General features: G+C 39.1%; 1 protein-coding gene across 1 annotated transcript in view; it reads left to right on the forward strand.

Moving 5' to 3' along the window:
* Positions 1 to 18,072, forward strand: part of LOC121368434 (sodium-coupled monocarboxylate transporter 1-like) — a 58,173-nt gene extending 40,101 nt beyond the window's left edge. Inside the window, exons 12-16 of the mRNA XM_041493168.1 lie at positions 3,653 to 3,739; positions 6,602 to 6,840; positions 11,099 to 11,199; positions 15,086 to 15,198; positions 17,700 to 18,072. Of these exons, the coding sequence (XP_041349102.1) occupies positions 3,653 to 3,739; positions 6,602 to 6,840; positions 11,099 to 11,199; positions 15,086 to 15,198; positions 17,700 to 17,921 (762 nt within the window). The 3' untranslated portion in view covers positions 17,922 to 18,072. The remainder of the gene's footprint in view (positions 1 to 3,652; positions 3,740 to 6,601; positions 6,841 to 11,098; positions 11,200 to 15,085; positions 15,199 to 17,699) is intronic.
* The last annotated feature ends 1,154 nt before the right edge of the window (positions 18,073 to 19,226 follow it).

Consider the following 19,226-nt stretch of genomic DNA (forward strand, 5'->3'; position numbering starts at 1 on the left):
ACTGTCTGTCTAGCGTCGTCCTTTTACTGAATAAATACAGTAATTATGTGTCTAGCGTCGTCCTTCAACTGAATAAATACAGTAACTGTCTGTCTAGCGTCGTCCTTTAACTGAATAAATACAGTAACTGACTCTCTAGCGTAGTCCTTCAACTGAATAAATACAGTAACTGTGTGTCTAGCGTCGTCCTTCAACTGAATAAATACAGTAACTGTGTGTCTAGCGTCGTCCTTCTACTGAATAAATACAGTAACTGTCTCTCTAGTGTCGTCCTTCTACTGAATAAATACAGTAACTGTCCGTCTAGCGTCATCCTTTAACTGAATAAATACAGTAACTGTCTGTCTAGCGTCATCCTTTAACTGCATAAATACAGTAACTGTCTGTCTAGTGTCGTCCTTCTACTGAATAAATACAGTAACTGTCTGTCTAGCGTCATCCTTTAACTCAATAAATACAGTAACTGTCTGTCTAGCGTCGTCCTTTAACTGAAATATACAGTAACTGATTGTCTAGCTTCGTCCTTTAACTGAATAAATACAGTAACTGTCTGTCTAGCGTCGTCCTTCTACTGAATAAATACAGTAACTGTCTGTCTAGCGTCATCCTTTAACTGAATAAATACAGTAACTGTCTGTCTAGCGTCGTTCTTTAACTGAATAAATACAGTAACTGTCTATCTAGCGTCTTCCTTCTACTGAATAAATACAGTAACTGTCTGTCTAGCGTCATCCTTTAACTGAATAAATACAGTAACTGTCTATCTATTGTCGTTCTTCTCCTGAATAAATACAGTAACTGTCTGTCTAGCGTCGTCCTTTAACTGAATAAATACAGTAACTGTCTGTCTAGCGTCATCCTTTTACTGAATAAATACAGTAATTATGTGTCTAGCGTCGTCCTTCAACTGAATAAATACAGTAACTGTCTCTCTAGCGTAGTCCTTCAACTGAATAAATACAGTAACTGTGTGTCTAGCGTCGTCTTTCAACTGAATAAATACAGTAACTGTGTGTCTAGCGTCGTCCTTCTACTGAATAAATACAGTAACTGTCTCTCTAGCGTTGTCCTCTAACTGAATAAATACAGTAACTGTCTATCTATTGTCGTCCTTCTACTGAATAAATACAGTAACTGTCCGTCTAGCGTCATCCTTTAACTGAATAAATACAGTAACTGTCTCTCTAGCGTTGTCCTCTACCTCAATAAATACAGTAATTGTATATCTAGTGTCGTCCTTCTACTGAATAAATACAGTAACTGTCTGTCTAGCGTCGTCCTTTAACTGAATAAATACAGTAACTGTCTGTCTAGCGTCGTCCTTCAACTGAATAAATACAGTAACTGTGTGTCTAGCGTCGTCCTTTTACTGAATAAATACAGTAATTATGTGTCTAGCGTCGTCCTTCAACTGAATAAATACAGTAACTGTCTGTCTAGCGTCGGTCTTTAACTGAATAAATATAGTAACTGTCTGTCTAGCGTCGTCCTTTAACTGAATAAATACAGTAACTGTCTGTCTAGCGTCGTCCTTTTACTGAATAAATACAGTAATTATGTGTCTAGCGTCGTCCTTCAACTGAATAAATACAGTAACTGTCTGTCTAGCGTCGTCCTTTAACTGAATAAATACAGTAACTGACTCTCTAGCGTAGTCCTTCAACTGAATAAATACAGTAACTGTGTGTCTAGCGTCGTCCTTCAACTGAATAAATACAGTAACTGTCTGTCTAGCGTCGTCCTTCTACTGAATAAATACAGTAACTGTCTCTCTAGCGTAGTCCTTTAACTGAATAAATACAGTAACTGTCTGTCTAGCGTCATCCTTTAACTGCATAAATACAGTAACTGTCTGTCTAGTGTCGTCCTTCTACTGAATAAATACAGTAACTGTCTGTCTAGCGTCGTCCTTTAACTGAATAAATACAGTAACTGTCTGTCTAGCGTCGTCCTTCTACTGAATAAATACAGTAACTGTCTGTCTAGCGTCATCCTTTAACTCAATAAATACAGTAACTGTCTGTCTAGCTTCGTCCTTTAACTGAATAAATACAGTAACTGTCTGTCTAGCGTCGTCCTTCTACTGAATAAATACAGTAACTGTCTGTCTAGCGTCATCCTTTAACTGAATAAATACAGTGTCTGTCTAGCGTCGTCCTTTAACTGAATAAATACAGTAACTGTCTGTCTAGTGTCGTCCTTCTACTGAATAAATACAGTAACTGTCTGTCTAGCGTCATCCTTTAACTGAATAAATACAGTAACTGTCTGTCTAGTGTCGTCCTTCTACTGAATAAATACAGTAACTGTCTGTCTAGCGTCGTCCTTTAACTGCATAAATACAGTAACTGTCTGTCTAGTGTCGTCCTTCTACTGAATAAATACAGTAACTGTCTGTCTAGCGTCATCCTTTAACTGAATAAATACAGTAACTGTCTGTCTAGCGTCGTCCTTTAACTGAATAAATACAGTAACTGTCTGTCTAGTGTCGTCCTTCTACTGAATAAATACAGTAACTGTCTGTCTAGCGTCGTCCTTTAACTGAATAAATACAGTAACTGTCTGTCTAGCGTCGTCCTTTAACTGAATAAATACAGTAACTGTCTGTCTAGCGTCGTCCTTCTACTGAATAAATACAGTAACTGTCTGTCTAGCGTCATCCTTTAACTGAATAAATACAGTAACTGTCTGTCTAGCGTCGTCCTTTAACTGAATAAATACAGTAACTGTCTGTCTAGTGTCGTCCTTCTACTGAATAAATACAGTAACTGTCTGTCTAGCGTCATCCTTTAACTCAATAAATACAGTAACTGTCTGTCTAGCTTCGTCCTTTAACTGAATAAATACAGTAACTGTCTGTCTAGCATCGTCCTTTAACTGAATAAATACAGTAAATGTCTGTCTAGCGTCGTCTTTTTACTGAATAAATACAGTAACTGTCTGTCTAGCGTCGTCCTTCAACTGAATAAATACAGTAACTGTCTGTCTAGCGTCATCCTTTAACTGAATAAATACAGTAACTGTCTGTCTAGCGTCGTCTTTTTACTGAATAAATACAGTAACTGTCTGTCTAGCGTCGTCCTTTAACTGAATAAATACAGTAACTGTCTGTCTAGCGTCGTCCTTTTACTGAATAAATACAGTAACTGTGTGTCTAGTGTCGTCCTTTTACTGAATAAATACAGTAACTGTCTGTCTAGCATCGTCCTTTAACTGAATAAATACAGTAACTGTCTGTCTAGCGTCGTCCTTTTACTGAATAAATAGAGTAACTGTCTGTCTAGCATCGTCATTTTACTGAATAAATAGAGTAACTGTCTGTCTAACGTCGTCCTTTTACTATATAATGATTGGGGGTCTAACGGGTGACGGACAGAGGGGATTTTTACTGAGGATTTCAAAGTGGAGTTGTTACTATATTATGATTGGGGGTCTAACGGGTGTCAGACGGAGGGGATTTTTACTGAGGATTTCAAAGTGGAGTTGTTACTATATTATGATTGGGGGTCTAACGGGTGTCAGACGGAGGGAATTTTTACTGAGGATTTCAAAGTGGAGTTGTTACTATATAATGATTGGGGGTCTATCGGGTGACGGAGTGGATTTTTACTGAGGATTTTAAGGTGGAGTTTACTTTATTTTTTCTCTTCAGATTACCACTTCACTCCTATCAGCTTTTGGAGGACCCCTAGCGGGGATATTCTGGTTGGCTATATTCTGTCCTATAGCAAACGCCAAGGTGAGTGATACGGCGATTTTCTAGTTGGCTATATTTTGAACTATAGCAAACGCCAAGGTGAGTGATACGGCGATTTTCTAGTTGGCTATATTTTGAACTATAGCTAACGCCAAGGTGAGTGATACGGCGATTTTCTAGTTGGCTATATTTTGAACTATAGCTAACGCCAAGGTGAGTGATACGGCGATTTTCTAGTTGGCTATATTTTGAACTATAGCTAACGCCAAGGTGAGTGATACGGCGATTTTCTAGTTGGCTATATTTTGAACTATAGCTAACGCCAAGGTGAGTGATACGGCGATTTTCTAGTTGGCTATATTTTGAACTATAGCTAACGCCAAGGTGAGTGATACGGCGATTTTCTAGTTGGCTATATTTTGAACTATAGCTAACGCCAAGGTGAGTGATACGGCGATTTTCTAGTTGGCTATATTTTGAACTATAGCTAACGCCAAGGTGAGTGATACGGCGATTTTCTAGTTGGCTATATTTTGAACTATAGCAAACGCCAAGGTGAGTGATACGGCGATTTTCTAGTTGGCTATATTTTGAACTATAGCTAACGCCAAGGTGAGTGATACGGCGATTTTCTAGTTGGCTATATTTTGAACTATAGCTAACGCCAAGGTGAGTGATACGGCGATTTTCTAGTTGGCTATATTTTGAACTATAGCTAACGCCAAGGTGAGTGATACGGCGATTTTCTAGTTGGCTATATTTTGAACTGTAGCAAACGCCAAGGTGAGTGATACGGCGATTTTCTAGTTGGCTATATTTTGAACTATAGCTAACGCCAAGGTGAGTGATACGGCGATTTTCTAGTTGGCTATATTTTGAACTGTAGCAAACGCCAAGGTGAGTGATACGGCGATTTTCTAGTTGGCTATATTTTGAACTATAGCTAACGCCAAGGTGAGTGATACGGCGATTTTCTAGTTGGCTATATTTTGAACTATATCAAACGCCAAGGTGAGTGATACGGCGATTTTCTAGTTGGCTATATTCTGAACCGAATATTAATCTTGCGGACTCTTTTTGTGTACATTTTTTCCACTGAACACCTGTATGAATAGTCTAATATTGTAATGTAAACTGTTCAGCCTCAACGAAGGGGTGGGAGAGTTCGTCCGAACCCCCTCCCCCAGTTTACGCCCCTGACACTGTAAACACAGAGGCCACAGCAGATGTGGAAACTGATCATATACTGATGTATAGAAATAAGGGAACATGTGGTATCAGAGACCACATTTATTACACTACTAGAGTAGTTACGTCTGTATATAATACAGAGATGTAATGTGGCACTGAATGTCAGTAGTGTGGGGCTGACTGCCAGTAACATGATTAAAGTAGAAAGGAATTGTTTTGTTTAACGACATCACTAGAGCACATTGATTAATTAATCATCGGCTATTGGATGGCAGACATTTGATAATCCGACGCGTAGGCATCAAAGGAAACCCGCAACATTTTTCCTAATTCAGCAAGGGATCTTTTATGTGCACTTTCCCACAGACAGGAAAGCACATACAACAGCCTTTGACCAGTTGTGGTGCACTGGTTGGAACGAGAAAAAACGAAACAGTTAAATGGATCCACCGAGGTGGTTCGATTCTGTGACGCATGCACCTGGAACGAGCACTCCATCGACTGAGCTAAATCGTCGAACTAAATTCCGCCCTGTAACATGATTAACTTCATCACGTTTAGGTTTATGTCAGTATTTGAGGTTCCCTAATTTCTTTAGATCAGTTTATATATGAACTTTAACCAAATGCTAACGCGGTCAAATGGCTGGATGTCTGGAAATAGGTATTCTGTTGACTCGCATGTCACTCAAAAACAAGTGAAACCGCCCAGGGGTTTTGATCGTCATACAGTATCATATCGGAACCCGTATCGTATCATCTGTACAACTAACCCTCCTCAAACAATGAACTAACGATATCGTGATACAGTTTCATATCGCAAGTCGTATATCGGAACCCGTATAGTAACGGCTCTACAACTAACCCTAAGCAATCAACAAACACAAATAAAATAGCATATCAGAAAAAAATGTCTCTGCTATTGACTTAAATGCGCGTGTTATTACAAAATATGCTTGGAAAATGACATATACAAAAGTGTTGTTTTTTTGTTTTTTTGTAATTTTTAATAAAATATTATAGTAAGAGAAATGCTGTTTAAAATGTGTCATAGTACATGGAATACAGTGTCCAATTTTAGAAGTCCATAACCACCTAGTAGGGGCACTTCTAATCTGATTTGTTTTTATTGCGTACTCTCCAATTATTTTCTGACAGAAATCCTGTATAATCTGTAAAAATATGCCTCTTCTGGTGGTCCAAATATGCCTCATCTATTGGTCCAAATATGCCTCTTCTATTGGTCAAATATGTCTCTACTATTGGTCAAATATGCCTCTTCTATTGGTCAAACATGTCTCTGCTATTGGTCAAATATGCCTCTTCTATTGGTCAAATATGCCTGTTATAGTGGTCAAAATATGCTTCTGCTATTGGACAAATATGCCTCTTCTATTGGTCAAACATGTCTCTGCTATTGGTCAAATATGCCTCTTCTATTGGTCAAATATGCCTCTTCTATTGATCAAATATGCCTCTGCTATTGGTCAAATATGTCTGCTATTGGTCAAATATGCCTCTTCTATTGGTCAAATATGCCTCTTCTATTGGTCAAATATGCCTCTGCTATTGTGCCTCTGTTATTGGTTAAATATGTCTCTGCTATTGGTAAAAAATGCCTCTTTTCTATTGGTCAATATACCTCTGCTATTGGTCAATATGCCTCTGCTATTGGTTACAACGGTATACCTGAGGCGATGTTCGTCTGTTTCAGGGCACACTGATTGGTGGCATCGTGGGACTGGCGTTTGGTTGTTGGCTCAGCATTGGGTCGAGTTTCTCCCCCTCCATCCACCGACTCCCGTTCCTGCCCCCCGCCCCCACTGACAACTGCCCGCACCTGAACATGACAAGCAGCTACCCCTGGATCCTCAACAGCACCGCAGTGGTCAACCAGTCACTACTTACGGAGGCTGCCACACAAGCCGTCACAGAGGCGGCATACGTCGAACCGTAAGTTCTTTGTTTGCTTTTTTGTTTGTTTGTTTGTTTGTTTGTTTTTGGTTGTTATGAGGCGGGGCGTAGCCCAGTGGTAAAGTACTCACTTGATGCGCGGTCGGTTTGAGATCGATCCACGTCGGTTGGCCCATTGGGCTATTTCTCATTTCAGCCAGTGCATCACGACTGGTATATCAAAGACCGTGGTATGTGATGTCCTGTCTGTGGGATGGTACATATAAAAGATCCGTTGCTACTATATATTACCAAATGTTTCACATCCAATAGCCGATGATTAATAAATCAACTCGCTCTAGTGGTGTCGTTAAATAAAACAAACTTGTTTCTTCTTTTTTGTGTTATTTATGTTAGTTTATTATTATTATTATTTATTTATTTTTGTTTAATCCCACTGCCTTTTTTACATTCTCTCCTTTGAATTCCATCTCATTTCTTCCCAATCTGGTAGCGCCTCCTATCTTTCAACGTATTTCGCTGGCCACCTCCACATGCCAGGCCTTGTCTATCAAACTGCGACAGGTGCTTGTCTCTTGTGGTCTACAGGCTGGTAGGTACTGGGTTCGGATCCCAGTCGAGGCATGGGATTTTTAATACAGATACCGACTCCGAACCCTGAGTGAGTGCTCCGCAGTGCTCAATGGGTAGGTGTAAACCACTTGCACCGACCAGTGATCCATAACTGGTTCAACAAAGGCCATGGTTTGTGCTATCCTGCCTGTGGGAAGCGCAAATAAAAGATCCCTTGCTGCTAATCGGAAAGAGTAGCCCATGTAGTGGCGACAGCAGGTTTCCTCTCAAAATCTGTGTGGTCCTTAACCATATGTCTGACACCATATAACCGTAATTAAAATGTGTTGAGTGCGTCGTTAAATAAAACATTTCTTTCTTTCTTTCTTGTCTCGTGTGGCTATCTGTTTGGGAATTGTTTTATAAAATAAATCCCAAAATCTTTCATAAATTCTGTATAGCACTCTCGCTGATGTACGTAATTACAATCCTCCGACGCCATATAGGGGCGGGGTGTAGCCCAGTGGTAAAGCGTTCGCTTGATGTGCGGTCGTTCTGGGATCGATCCCCGTCGATGGACACGCCGGGCTATTTCTCGTTCCAGTCAGTGCTCCACAACTGGTGTAACGAAGGCCGTGGTATGTGCTATTCTATCTGTTGGATGGTGAATAAAAAGGTTCCCTTGCTGTTAATCGGAAAGAGTAGCCCATGAAGTTGCGACAGCGGGTTTCCTCTCTCAATATCTGTGTGGTCCTTAACCATATGTCTGACGCCATATAACCGTAAATAAAATGTGTTGAGTTCGTCATTAAATAAAACATTTCCTTCCTTCTTTCCGACGCCATATAACCGTAAATAAAATGTGTTGAGAACGTCGTTAAATAAAAAATGTCCTTCCTTAATTACGATCCCTGGTCTACATGTACGTTTAGCCAGCCGTTTTTCGCTAACGCTTGCAAACTGTTAGCGACACTTGAATCAGATTAACTGAACGTTCTCCCGATAAAAGCAGCGGTATGTATAAGAAACGTTGAATAAAAATTGCAACTGTGAAAAATAATGAAAGGTTTTATAAATGATCTTATCCTTGTATTACTTAAAGCCACTGACCCCAATATCTCCCGAACTCTACGACGTTTTACACCAAATTAATTTTGAGATATTACACAGGCATACGCGTACGAAACAGCGGGGAGGGAGGGCAGCTTCCCCGCCTCCCCCCCCCCAAAAAAAAAACACCTGTTAATTTAAACATTAAAATTTGTAAGAAGGGTGCAAGTGAATAGTTTTTAAAAGAAAAACCCCAAACAACCTACGATAGCCCAACATGTTTTACCCGGCCTAACAACTGCGGCTCAGCGACTTGGAATCCCACGGTGTAAACTATACACAATTCCAACATTTAATTGTAACAACATCCAATATATTCGGATTTAACAGAAAACTACACAGACGTGTGTAACTGTGTTACTAGAAAAGTAATACTGTATAGGGAGGCCATTCGTATTAATTCCATGTCGCATTTTAGTCTGCCCACCGTCACTCGCATTAATTTAGGAACGTGTTAATTTCGGGATCTACGGTAATTGAGTGTGGGTAAGGGTCAGCATACGGGGAAGCCATGTAGTGTGCCGGAAATTGTGCAAGGTGTCTAGCGAAGACGGTGGGTGGGTGGGGGGTGTGTGTGGGGGTGGGGGGGGGGGGGGTGGGGGGGGGTGGGGTGGGTGGGTGGGTGGGGGGGGGGGGGGGGGGGATCATGCTCCACCGTGAACACACTCACCCCACTGCCCGCGCATGAGTGATGAAATTTGCCAACGTGACAATGTATTTTTAGAATGTCTCTAAACGTGTTTCAGAATGGGGATTGAACGCATACTGTGTATTTTTAGAATGTCTATAAACGTATTTCAGAGTGGGGATTGAACGCATACTGTGTATTTTTAGAATGTCTCTACACGTTATTTCAGAGTGGGGATTGAACGCATACTGTGTATTTTTAGAGTGTCTCTAAACGTGTTTCAGAGTGGGGATTGAACGCATACTGTGTATTTTTAGAGTGTCTCTAAACGTGTTTCAGAATGGGGATTGAACACATACTGTGTATTTTTAGAATGTCTCTACACGTGTTTCAGAGTGGGGATTGAACGCATACTGTGTATTTTTAGAATGTCTCTAAACGTTATTTCAGATTGGGGATTGAACGCATACTGTGTATTTTTAGAATGTCTCTAAACGTGTTTCAGAGTGGGGATTGAACGCATACTGTGTATTTTTAGAATGTCTCTAAACGTATTTCAGAGTGGGGATTGAACGCATACTGTGTATTTTTAGAATGTCTCTAAACGTATTTCAGAGTGGGGATTGAACGCATACTGTGTATTTTTAGAATGTCTCTAAACGTATTTCAGAGTGGGGATTGAACGCATACTGTGTATTTTTAGAATGTCTCTACACGTTATTTCAGAGTGGTGATTGAACGCATACTGTGTATTTTTAGAGTGTCTCTAAACGTGTTTCAGAGTGGGGATTGAACGCATACTGTGTATTTTTAGAGTGTCTCTAAACGTGTTTCAGAATGGGGATTGAACACATACTGTGTATTTTTAGAATGTCTCTACACGTGTTTCAGAGTGGGGATTGAACGCATACTGTGTATTTTTAGAATGTCTCTAAACGTTATTTCAGATTGGGGATTGAACGCATACTGTGTATTTTTAGAATGTCTCTAAACGTGTTTCAGAGTGGGGATTGAATGCATACTGTGTATTTCTAGAATGTCTCTAAACGTATTTCAGAGTGGGGATTGAACGCATACAGTGTATTTTTAGAATGTCTCTAAACGTATTTCTGTGTGGGGATTGAACGCATACTGTGTATTTTAAGAATGTCTCTAAACGTATTTCAGAGTGCAGATTGAACGCATACTGTGTATTTTTAAAATGTCTCTAAACGTTGTTTCAGAGTGGGGATTGAACGCATACTGTGTATTTGTAGAATGTCTCTAAACGTATTTCAGAGTGGGGATTGAACGCATACTGTGTATTTTTAGAATGTCTCTAAACGTGTTTCAGAGTGGGGATTGAACGCATACTGTGTATTTTTAGAATGTCTCTAAACGTATTTCAGAGTGGGGATTGAACGCATACTGTGTATTTTTAGAATGTCTCTAAACGTATTTCAGAGTGGGGATTGAACGCATACTATGTATTTTTAGAATGTCTCTAAATTTCAGAGTATTTCAGAGTACACGTATTGAATTGAACGCATACTGTGTATTTTTAGAATGTCTCTAAACGTATTTCAGAGTGGGGATTGAACGCATACTTTGTATTTTTAGAATGTCTCTAAACGTATTTCAGAGTACAGATTGAATGCATACTGTGTATTTTTAGAATGTCTCTAAACGTTGTTTCAGAGTGGGGATTGAACGCATACTGTGTATTTGTAGAATGTCTCTAAACGTATTTCAGAGTGGGGATTGAACGCATTCTGTGTATTTTTAGAATGTCTCTAAACGTGTTTCAGAGTGGGGATCGAACGCATAATGTGTATTTTTAGAATGTCTCTAAACGTATTTCAGAGTGGGGATTGTACGCATACTGTGTATTTTTAGAATGTCTCTAAACGTATTTCAGAGTCGAGATTGAACGCATACTGTGTATTTTTAGAATGTCTCTAAACGTATTTCAGAGTGGGGATTGAACGCATACTTTGTATTTTTAGAATGTCTCTAAACGTATTTCAGAGTGGGGATTGAACGCGCGTACCTGCTGTCATACACGCTTTACTCGACGTTCGGGACGCTGTCGGTGATGTTGATCGGTGTGCTGGCGAGCATTGCAACAGGTACAGTTTGTTAAAGGTAGTTCTTCAACGAATTCCGGTTTACTGAGGGTCCAGTTTTGAGTGAATTCTGGCTTACAGAGGGTCCGGTTTTGAGAGAAATCGGTTTTGAGAGAATTCCGGCTTACAGAGTGTCCGATTTTGAGGGAATTCGGTTTTGAGAGAATTCTGGCTTACAGAGGGTCGGTTTTGAGGGAATTCCGGCTTACAGAGGGTCCGGTTTTGAGGGAATTCGGTTTTGAGATAATTCCGGCTTACAGAGGGTCCGGTTTTGAGGGAATTCCAGCTTACAGAGGGTCAGGTTTTGAGGGGTTCTAGTGAACTAATACTGACATTTTAAACACGAAGATATTGGTTGTTAAAAAGACTCTGTCAGTCGTACATATCTTGTAGTAGCTGCACACTTGGTCTCAGAACTCGCGCGATATTTTTAGAATTTGTATGCCCCCAAATAACGTTATAAAAGGAGAAGTGTGATTGGTGAATATTTAAATTATTATTTACAGACGAAATGTTACCTGGACATTGGAGACTACGCATTGTTGTTTGCAATCTGATTAAAATCAGTTCTACTGGTCTAAATAAGGCATTCGTAATTCATATGAAACATATCGTATACCCTCATGATAATTCGGAATATTTTCAAATTATTTAAAAATAACTGACATGATTCTGCAAGTAAGGTTTTGATTGGTGGACATGAGCTCCAACTGGCTGTTGTTAGACTTGTGAGATATGATTGCAAACTTCACTCGATGAGATATAAATCATATTTGACAAAAACAAACATGAAATATCCTCGGTATATCATGGCCGTTTATTGGTGACTAAATTAATCTGCTATAAGCCGTTTTGGAGTTATTATATTAATATGTCATAGCCACCTCGATGTCATTCTATTAATATACCATAACCGTTTTGTAGTTATTAAATTAATCTGCTATGAACCGTTTTGGAGTTATTATATTAATATGTCATAGCCACCTCGATGTCATTCAATTAATATACCATAGCCGTTTTGTAGTTATTAAATTAATCTGCTATAAGCCGTTTTGGAGTTATTATATTAATATGTCATAGCCACCTCGATGTCATTCAATTAATATACCATAGCCGTTTTGTAGTTATTAAATCAATCTGCTATACGCCGTTTTGGAGTTATTATATTAATATGTCATAGCCACCTCGATGTCATTCAATTAATATACCATAGCCGTTTTGTAGTTATTAAATCAATCTGCTATAAGCCGTTTTGGAGTTATTATATTAATATGTCATAGCCACCTCGATGTCATTCAATTAATATACCATAGCCGTTTTGTAGTTATTAAATCAATCTGCTATAAGCCGTTTTGGAGTTATTATATTAATATGTCATAGCCACCTCGATGTCATTCTATTAATATACCATAGCCGTTTTGTAGTTATTAAATTAATCTGCTATAAGCCGTTTTGGAGTTATTATATTAATATGTCATAGCCACCTCGATGTCATTCTATTAATATACCATAGCCGTTTTGTAGTTATGAAATTAATCTGCTATAAGCCGTTTTGGAGTTATTATATTAATATGTCATAGCCACCTCGATGTCATTCAATTAATATACCATAGCCGTTTTGTAGTTATTAAATTAATCTGCTATAAGCCGTTTTGGAGTTATTATATTAATATGTCATAGCCACCTCGATGTCATTCAATTAATATACCATAGCCGTTTTGTAGTTATTAAATTAATCTGCTATAAGCCGTTTTGGAGTTATTATATTAATATGTCATAGCCACCTCGATGTCATTCAATTAATATACCATAGCCGTTTTGTAGTTATTAAATCAATCTGCTATACGCCGTTTTGGAGTTATTATATTAATATGTCATAGCCACCTCGATGTCATTCAATTAATATACCATAGCCGTTTCGTAGTTATTAAATCAATCTGCTATAAGCCGTTTTGGAGTTATTATATTAATATGTCATAGCCACCTCGATGTCATTCAATTAATATACCATAGCCGTTTCGTAGTTATTAAATCAATCTGCTATAAGCCGTTTTGGAGTTATTATATTAATATGTCATAGCCACCTCGATGTCATTCAATTAATATACCATAGCCGTTTTGTAGTTATTAAATCAATCTGCTATAAGCCGTTTTGGAGTTATTATATTAATATGTCATAGCCACCTCGATGTCATTCTATTAATATACCATAGTCGTTTTGTAGTTATTAAGTTAATCTGCTATAAGCCGTTTTGGAGTTACTATATTAATATGTCATAGCCACCTCGATGTCATTCTATTAATATACCATAGCCGTTTTGTAGTTATTAAATTAATCTGCTATAAGCCGTTTTGGAGTTACTATATTAATATGTCATAGCCACCTCGATGTCATTCTATTAATATACCATAACCGTTTTGTAGTTATTAAATTAATCTGCTATAAGCCGTTTTGGAGTTACTATATTAATATGTCATAGCCACCTCGATGTCATTCTATTAATATACCATAGCCGTTTTGTAGTTATTAAATTAATCTGCTATAAGCCGTTTTGGAGTTACTATATTAATATGTCATAGCCACCTCGATGTCATTCAATTAATATACCATAGCCGTTTTGTAGTTATTAAATTAATCTGCTATAAGCCGTTTTGGAGTTATTATATTAATATGTCATAGCCACCTCGATGTCATTCAATTAATATACCATAGCCACTTTTTAGTTATTAAATTAATCTGCTATAAGCCGTTTTGGAGTTATTATATTAATATGTCATAGCCACCTCGATGTCATTCAATTAATATACCATAGCCTTTGTATAGTTATTAAATTAATGACAGCCATTTTGTAGTTATTAATTTAATATTCCATAGCCATTGTGTAGTTATTAAATTAATGACATAGCCATTTTGTAGTTATTAATTTAATATTCCATAGCCTTTGTGTAGTTATTAAATTAATGACATAGCCATTTTGTAGTTATTAATTTAATATTCCATAGCCATTTTGTAGTTATTAAATTAATGACATAGCCATTTTGTAGTTATTAAATTAATGACATAGCCATTTTGGAGTTATTACATTAATATACCATAGCCATTTAGATGTCATTCAATTATTATACCATAGCCTTTTTGTAGTTATTAAATTAATGATAGTCGTTTTGTAGTTATTATTAAAAGTAATATGTCATCGCCATTTTATAGTGATTATATTAATCTATGTTACCTGGTTATTTGTGGTTTTATTAATCTGTTAGCTGTTTTGTACTGATTATATTAATCTGCTAAAGTTGTGTTGTAATGCATCTATTAATCTGCTACAGTAGTAGTGATTCTATTAATCTGCTAAAGCTGTTTTGTAGTGATTCTATTAATCTGCTAAAGTTGTTTTGTAGTGATTCTATTAATCTGCGAAATCTGTTTTGTAGTGATTCTATTAATCTGCTAAAGCTGTTTTGTAGTGATTCTATTAATCCGCTAAAGCTGTTTTGTAGTGATTCTATTAATCCGCTAAAGCTGTTTTGTAGTGATTCTATTAATCTCCTATAGCTGTTTTGTAGTGATTCTAGTAATCTGCTAAAGCTGTTTTGTAGTGATTCTATTAATCTGCTAAAACTGTTTTGTAGTGATTCTATTAATCTGCTACAGCTGTTTTGTAGTGATTCTATTAATCTGCTACAGCTGTTTTGTAGTGATTCTATTAATCTGCTACAGCTGTTTTGTAGTGATTCTATTAATCTGCTAAAGCTGTGTTTGTAGTGATTCTATTAATCTGCTACAGCTGTTTTGTAGTGATTCTATTAATCTGCTACAGCTGTTTTGTAGTGATTCTATTAATCTGCTAAAGCTGTTTTGTATTTCTTATATTATAATGTTCCTCTGTAGGATGCAACAAGAAGCAGAGGGTTCCGTCCAAGTACCTGGCCGCGATGGGAGAAAACCTGTGTTGTTGTCTCCCCCAGAGAGTCAGGGACTTCCTCAACTACGGAGAGCAAGAGGTCGGTTCATGCATGGATATTACTCTCCTGGGTCTGCCCCAATATACACATTCATAGATACACCCCTGGGTCCACCCTAATACACACATATCCATATATACACCCTGGGTCCATCCCAATACACACACACATTCATAAATACACCCCTGGGTCCATCCAATACTCACACATCCATAGATACACCCCTGGGTCCACCTCAATACACACACATGCATAGATACACCCCTGGGTCCACCCCAATACACACACATCCATAGATACACCCCCTGGGTCCATCTCAGCATACACACATCCATAAATACACCTCTGGATCCATGTCAATGCACACACATCCATGGATATACCCCTATGTCCACCCCAATACACACACGTCCATAGATACACACCTGGGTCCACCTCAATACACAATACACATCCATAGATACACCCCTGGGTCCACCCCAATATACACATCCATGGATACACCCCTGGATCCACCCCAATACACACACATCCATGGATACACCCCTGGGTCCACCTCAACACACACACATCTATAGATACACCCCTGTGTCCACACCAATACACACACCCATCCATAGATACACCCCTGGGTCCACCTCAATACACACACATCCATAGATACACTCCTATGTCCACCCCAATATAGACACATCCATAGATACACTCATGGGTCCACCCCAATACACACATATCCATACATACACCCCTGGGTCCACCCCAATACACACACATCCATAGATACACTCCTATGTCCACCCCAATAAACACACATCCATAGATACACTCCTATGTCTACCCCAATATACACACATCCATAGATACACACCTATGTCCACCCCAATATACACACATCCATAGATACACTCCTATGTCCACCCCAATACAAACACATCCATAGATACACCATTGGGTCCACTCTAATACACACACATCCATAGATACACTCCTATGTCCACCCCAACACACACACACACACACACACACACACACACACACACATCCATAGATACACCCCTGGTTCCACCCCAATACACACATCCATAGATACACCCCTGGGTCCACCTCAATACACACATCCACAGATACACCCCTGGGTCCACCTCAGTACACACACATCCATAGATGCACTCCTGGGTCCACCCCAATACACACATCCATAGATACACCCCTGGGTCCATGCCAATACACACACATCCATGGATACACCCCTGGCTTCACCCCAATACACACATACATCCATGGATACACCCCTGGGTCTATCCCAATACACACACATCCATCAATACACACCTGGGTCCACCCTAATACACACATCAATTGATACACCCCTGGGTCCACCCCAATACATACACATCTATAGATACACCCCTTTGGTGCACCCAAATGCACACACATCCATGGATACATCTCTGGGTCCACTCCAATACACACATCCATAGATACATCCCTGGGTCCACTCCAATACACACACATTCGTAGATACACCCCTGGGTCCACCCCAATACACACGCATCCATGAATACACCCCTGGGTCCACCCCAATACAGACACATCCATATATACACCCCTGGGTCCATCCCAATACAGACACATCCATAGATACACTCCTATGTCCACACTAATACACACACATCCATAAATACACTCCTATGTCCACCCCAATACACACACACATTCATAGATATACCTCTGGGTCCACCCCAATACACACATATCCACAGATACACCCCTGGGTCCACTCCAATACACACACATCCATATATACACCCCTGGGTCCATCCCAATACAGACACATCAATAGATACACTCCTATGTCCACACTAATACACACACATCCATAAATACACTCCTATGTCCACCCCAATACACACACACATTCATAGATATACCTCTGGGTCCACCCCAATACACACATATCCACAGATACACCCCTGGGTCCACCACAATACCCACACATCCATAGATACACCCCTGGGTCCCCCACAATACACACACATCCACAGATACACCCCTGGGTCCACCTCAACACACACACATCCATAGATACACTCCTATGTCCACCTCAATACACACACATCCATAGATACACCCCTGGATCCACCCCAAGTACTGTGTTTAACCATCTACATGTACACGTACATGTACATAATCACCATATCCCACTTATTAATGATATTTTGTCAAAATGATTGAGTTATGGTGACAGTCTATAATAAAAAAAAAAAAAAAAAAAAAAAAAAAAAAAAAAAAAAAAAACTAACATTGCAGAGAAGGTTGGCATGGATTTCCCTCTATCGTGGATCATTTTGGGTGATACAGTAGCGAGGTTTGGTGTCACAAATCAATGTAATTTCAATTTTATTATACATTTTGAGAGAAATGAAGTCCTTAAATTCGTGACAATATGGTCATCACAGAACACCTAAAATGTTACTGAACTCTAGGTGAGACATTTAATTCCACAAAATCTTCTCTCTTTTTTTTGTCTCTTGTTTTAGGAAACGTCTGAGGATGAAGAGGATGTGTATGATTTGGAGAAGACGATAAACGGCCCTAAGACCGAAGACCCGCTGCTGTTTAACGGGACATCGACGGGCAACACGCTGTTCAGTTCCGACTCCAACCTCAAGAAGAGGAGTCTGACTAGCAACACGGGGAGCGTGGCAGACATCGACCTCCTGGTGCGAACCGCGTCCGAGGAAATCATATCAGTGACTTGAACTCGCGTCAAGCATCTCAACTCGGCAACTCCGTCTCTGTACATAGTTAATAGCTATTCATGAGTTGATAAAAGAAACTGAACTCTCACAATTATAAACTGAAATTCCAACAGTATTAAAGATTGGACCTGTGTTGGTAAAGGCAACACACCACCATTTGTCGTGTCGTTACTTGCTATAGCAGCTTAATATAGTCCGGTTTAGAAAATAGTTCCTCATAAAAACAAATACTATAAAATTGTGATAGGCTTTTTGAAATCTTTCTTTGATGATTACACATAGGTTGGCCTCTGTAGTATTTAAATAACCCATTGGTCTAAAGTAACTTGTTATACGTAGTACTAACTGAGAACAACTGTGCAAGTGGTATGATGCCACTTGTATAACAGCAACACGAGGAGGTGGTCAGGCATAGGGGCCGTTTTGTGGTCGACCTATGTTGATTTGTTTACACAGTATTTGTCAGTTGAAAACACTCCCTAAAATTAGTGGTCACATGACCCTCTCGACAGTGTTGTCTTTTTCACAGAATATACTCTAACATAGAAATTGTATTGACTTGCATGGAGTAATTAATGGTGGTGTGTAACCTACAGAGACGTTATCCTGAGTTTACTGTTATTGTCAACAGGTGTTCGTCTAATAGAGCCTTTCTCAAGACTAAATCAAGTTTATGTTCTTATTTGAATATCAGCGTAGATATATACATTGATAATAACGAGTTAATGACGTGGGATATCGGCTTTATCATGTGACGGTAAGAAGGAAATGTTTTTTTTTTATATTTAACGACGCTCTCAACACATTTTATTTACGGTTATATGGCGTCAGACATATGGTTAAGGACCACACAGATATTGAGAGAGGAAACCCGCTGTCGCCACTTCATGGACTACTCTTTTCGATTAGCAGCAAGGGATCTTTTATATGCACCATCCCACATAGGGTAGTACATACCACAGCCTTTTGATATGCCAGTCGATGGAACGAGAAATAGCCCGATGGGCCCACCGACAGGGATCGATCCCAGACCGTCCGCGCATCGAGAGATCGCTTTACCACTGGGCTACGTCCCGCCACGTGAAGGCAAGAATGCGAAATTCCATGAGGCTTGCAGAGCAGAATTTCCCATTCGGCCTCAACATTACAAGACCAATTTCCTACGTCATTAACTAGTTATTATTTTTATCCTACAGTTCATTTAAAGCTATTATTTCTGTTATTTCAGCTAACATTGTACGTTGACCTAGAGGTCAAATGAGCTATTTTTGTAATGTAGCTATGCATGTGACGTCAAAAGTCATA

The sequence above is a fragment of the Gigantopelta aegis genome, chromosome 1, assembly GCF_016097555.1.
Source record: "Gigantopelta aegis isolate Gae_Host chromosome 1, Gae_host_genome, whole genome shotgun sequence".
Classification (NCBI taxonomy): domain Eukaryota; kingdom Metazoa; phylum Mollusca; class Gastropoda; order Neomphalida; family Peltospiridae; genus Gigantopelta; species Gigantopelta aegis.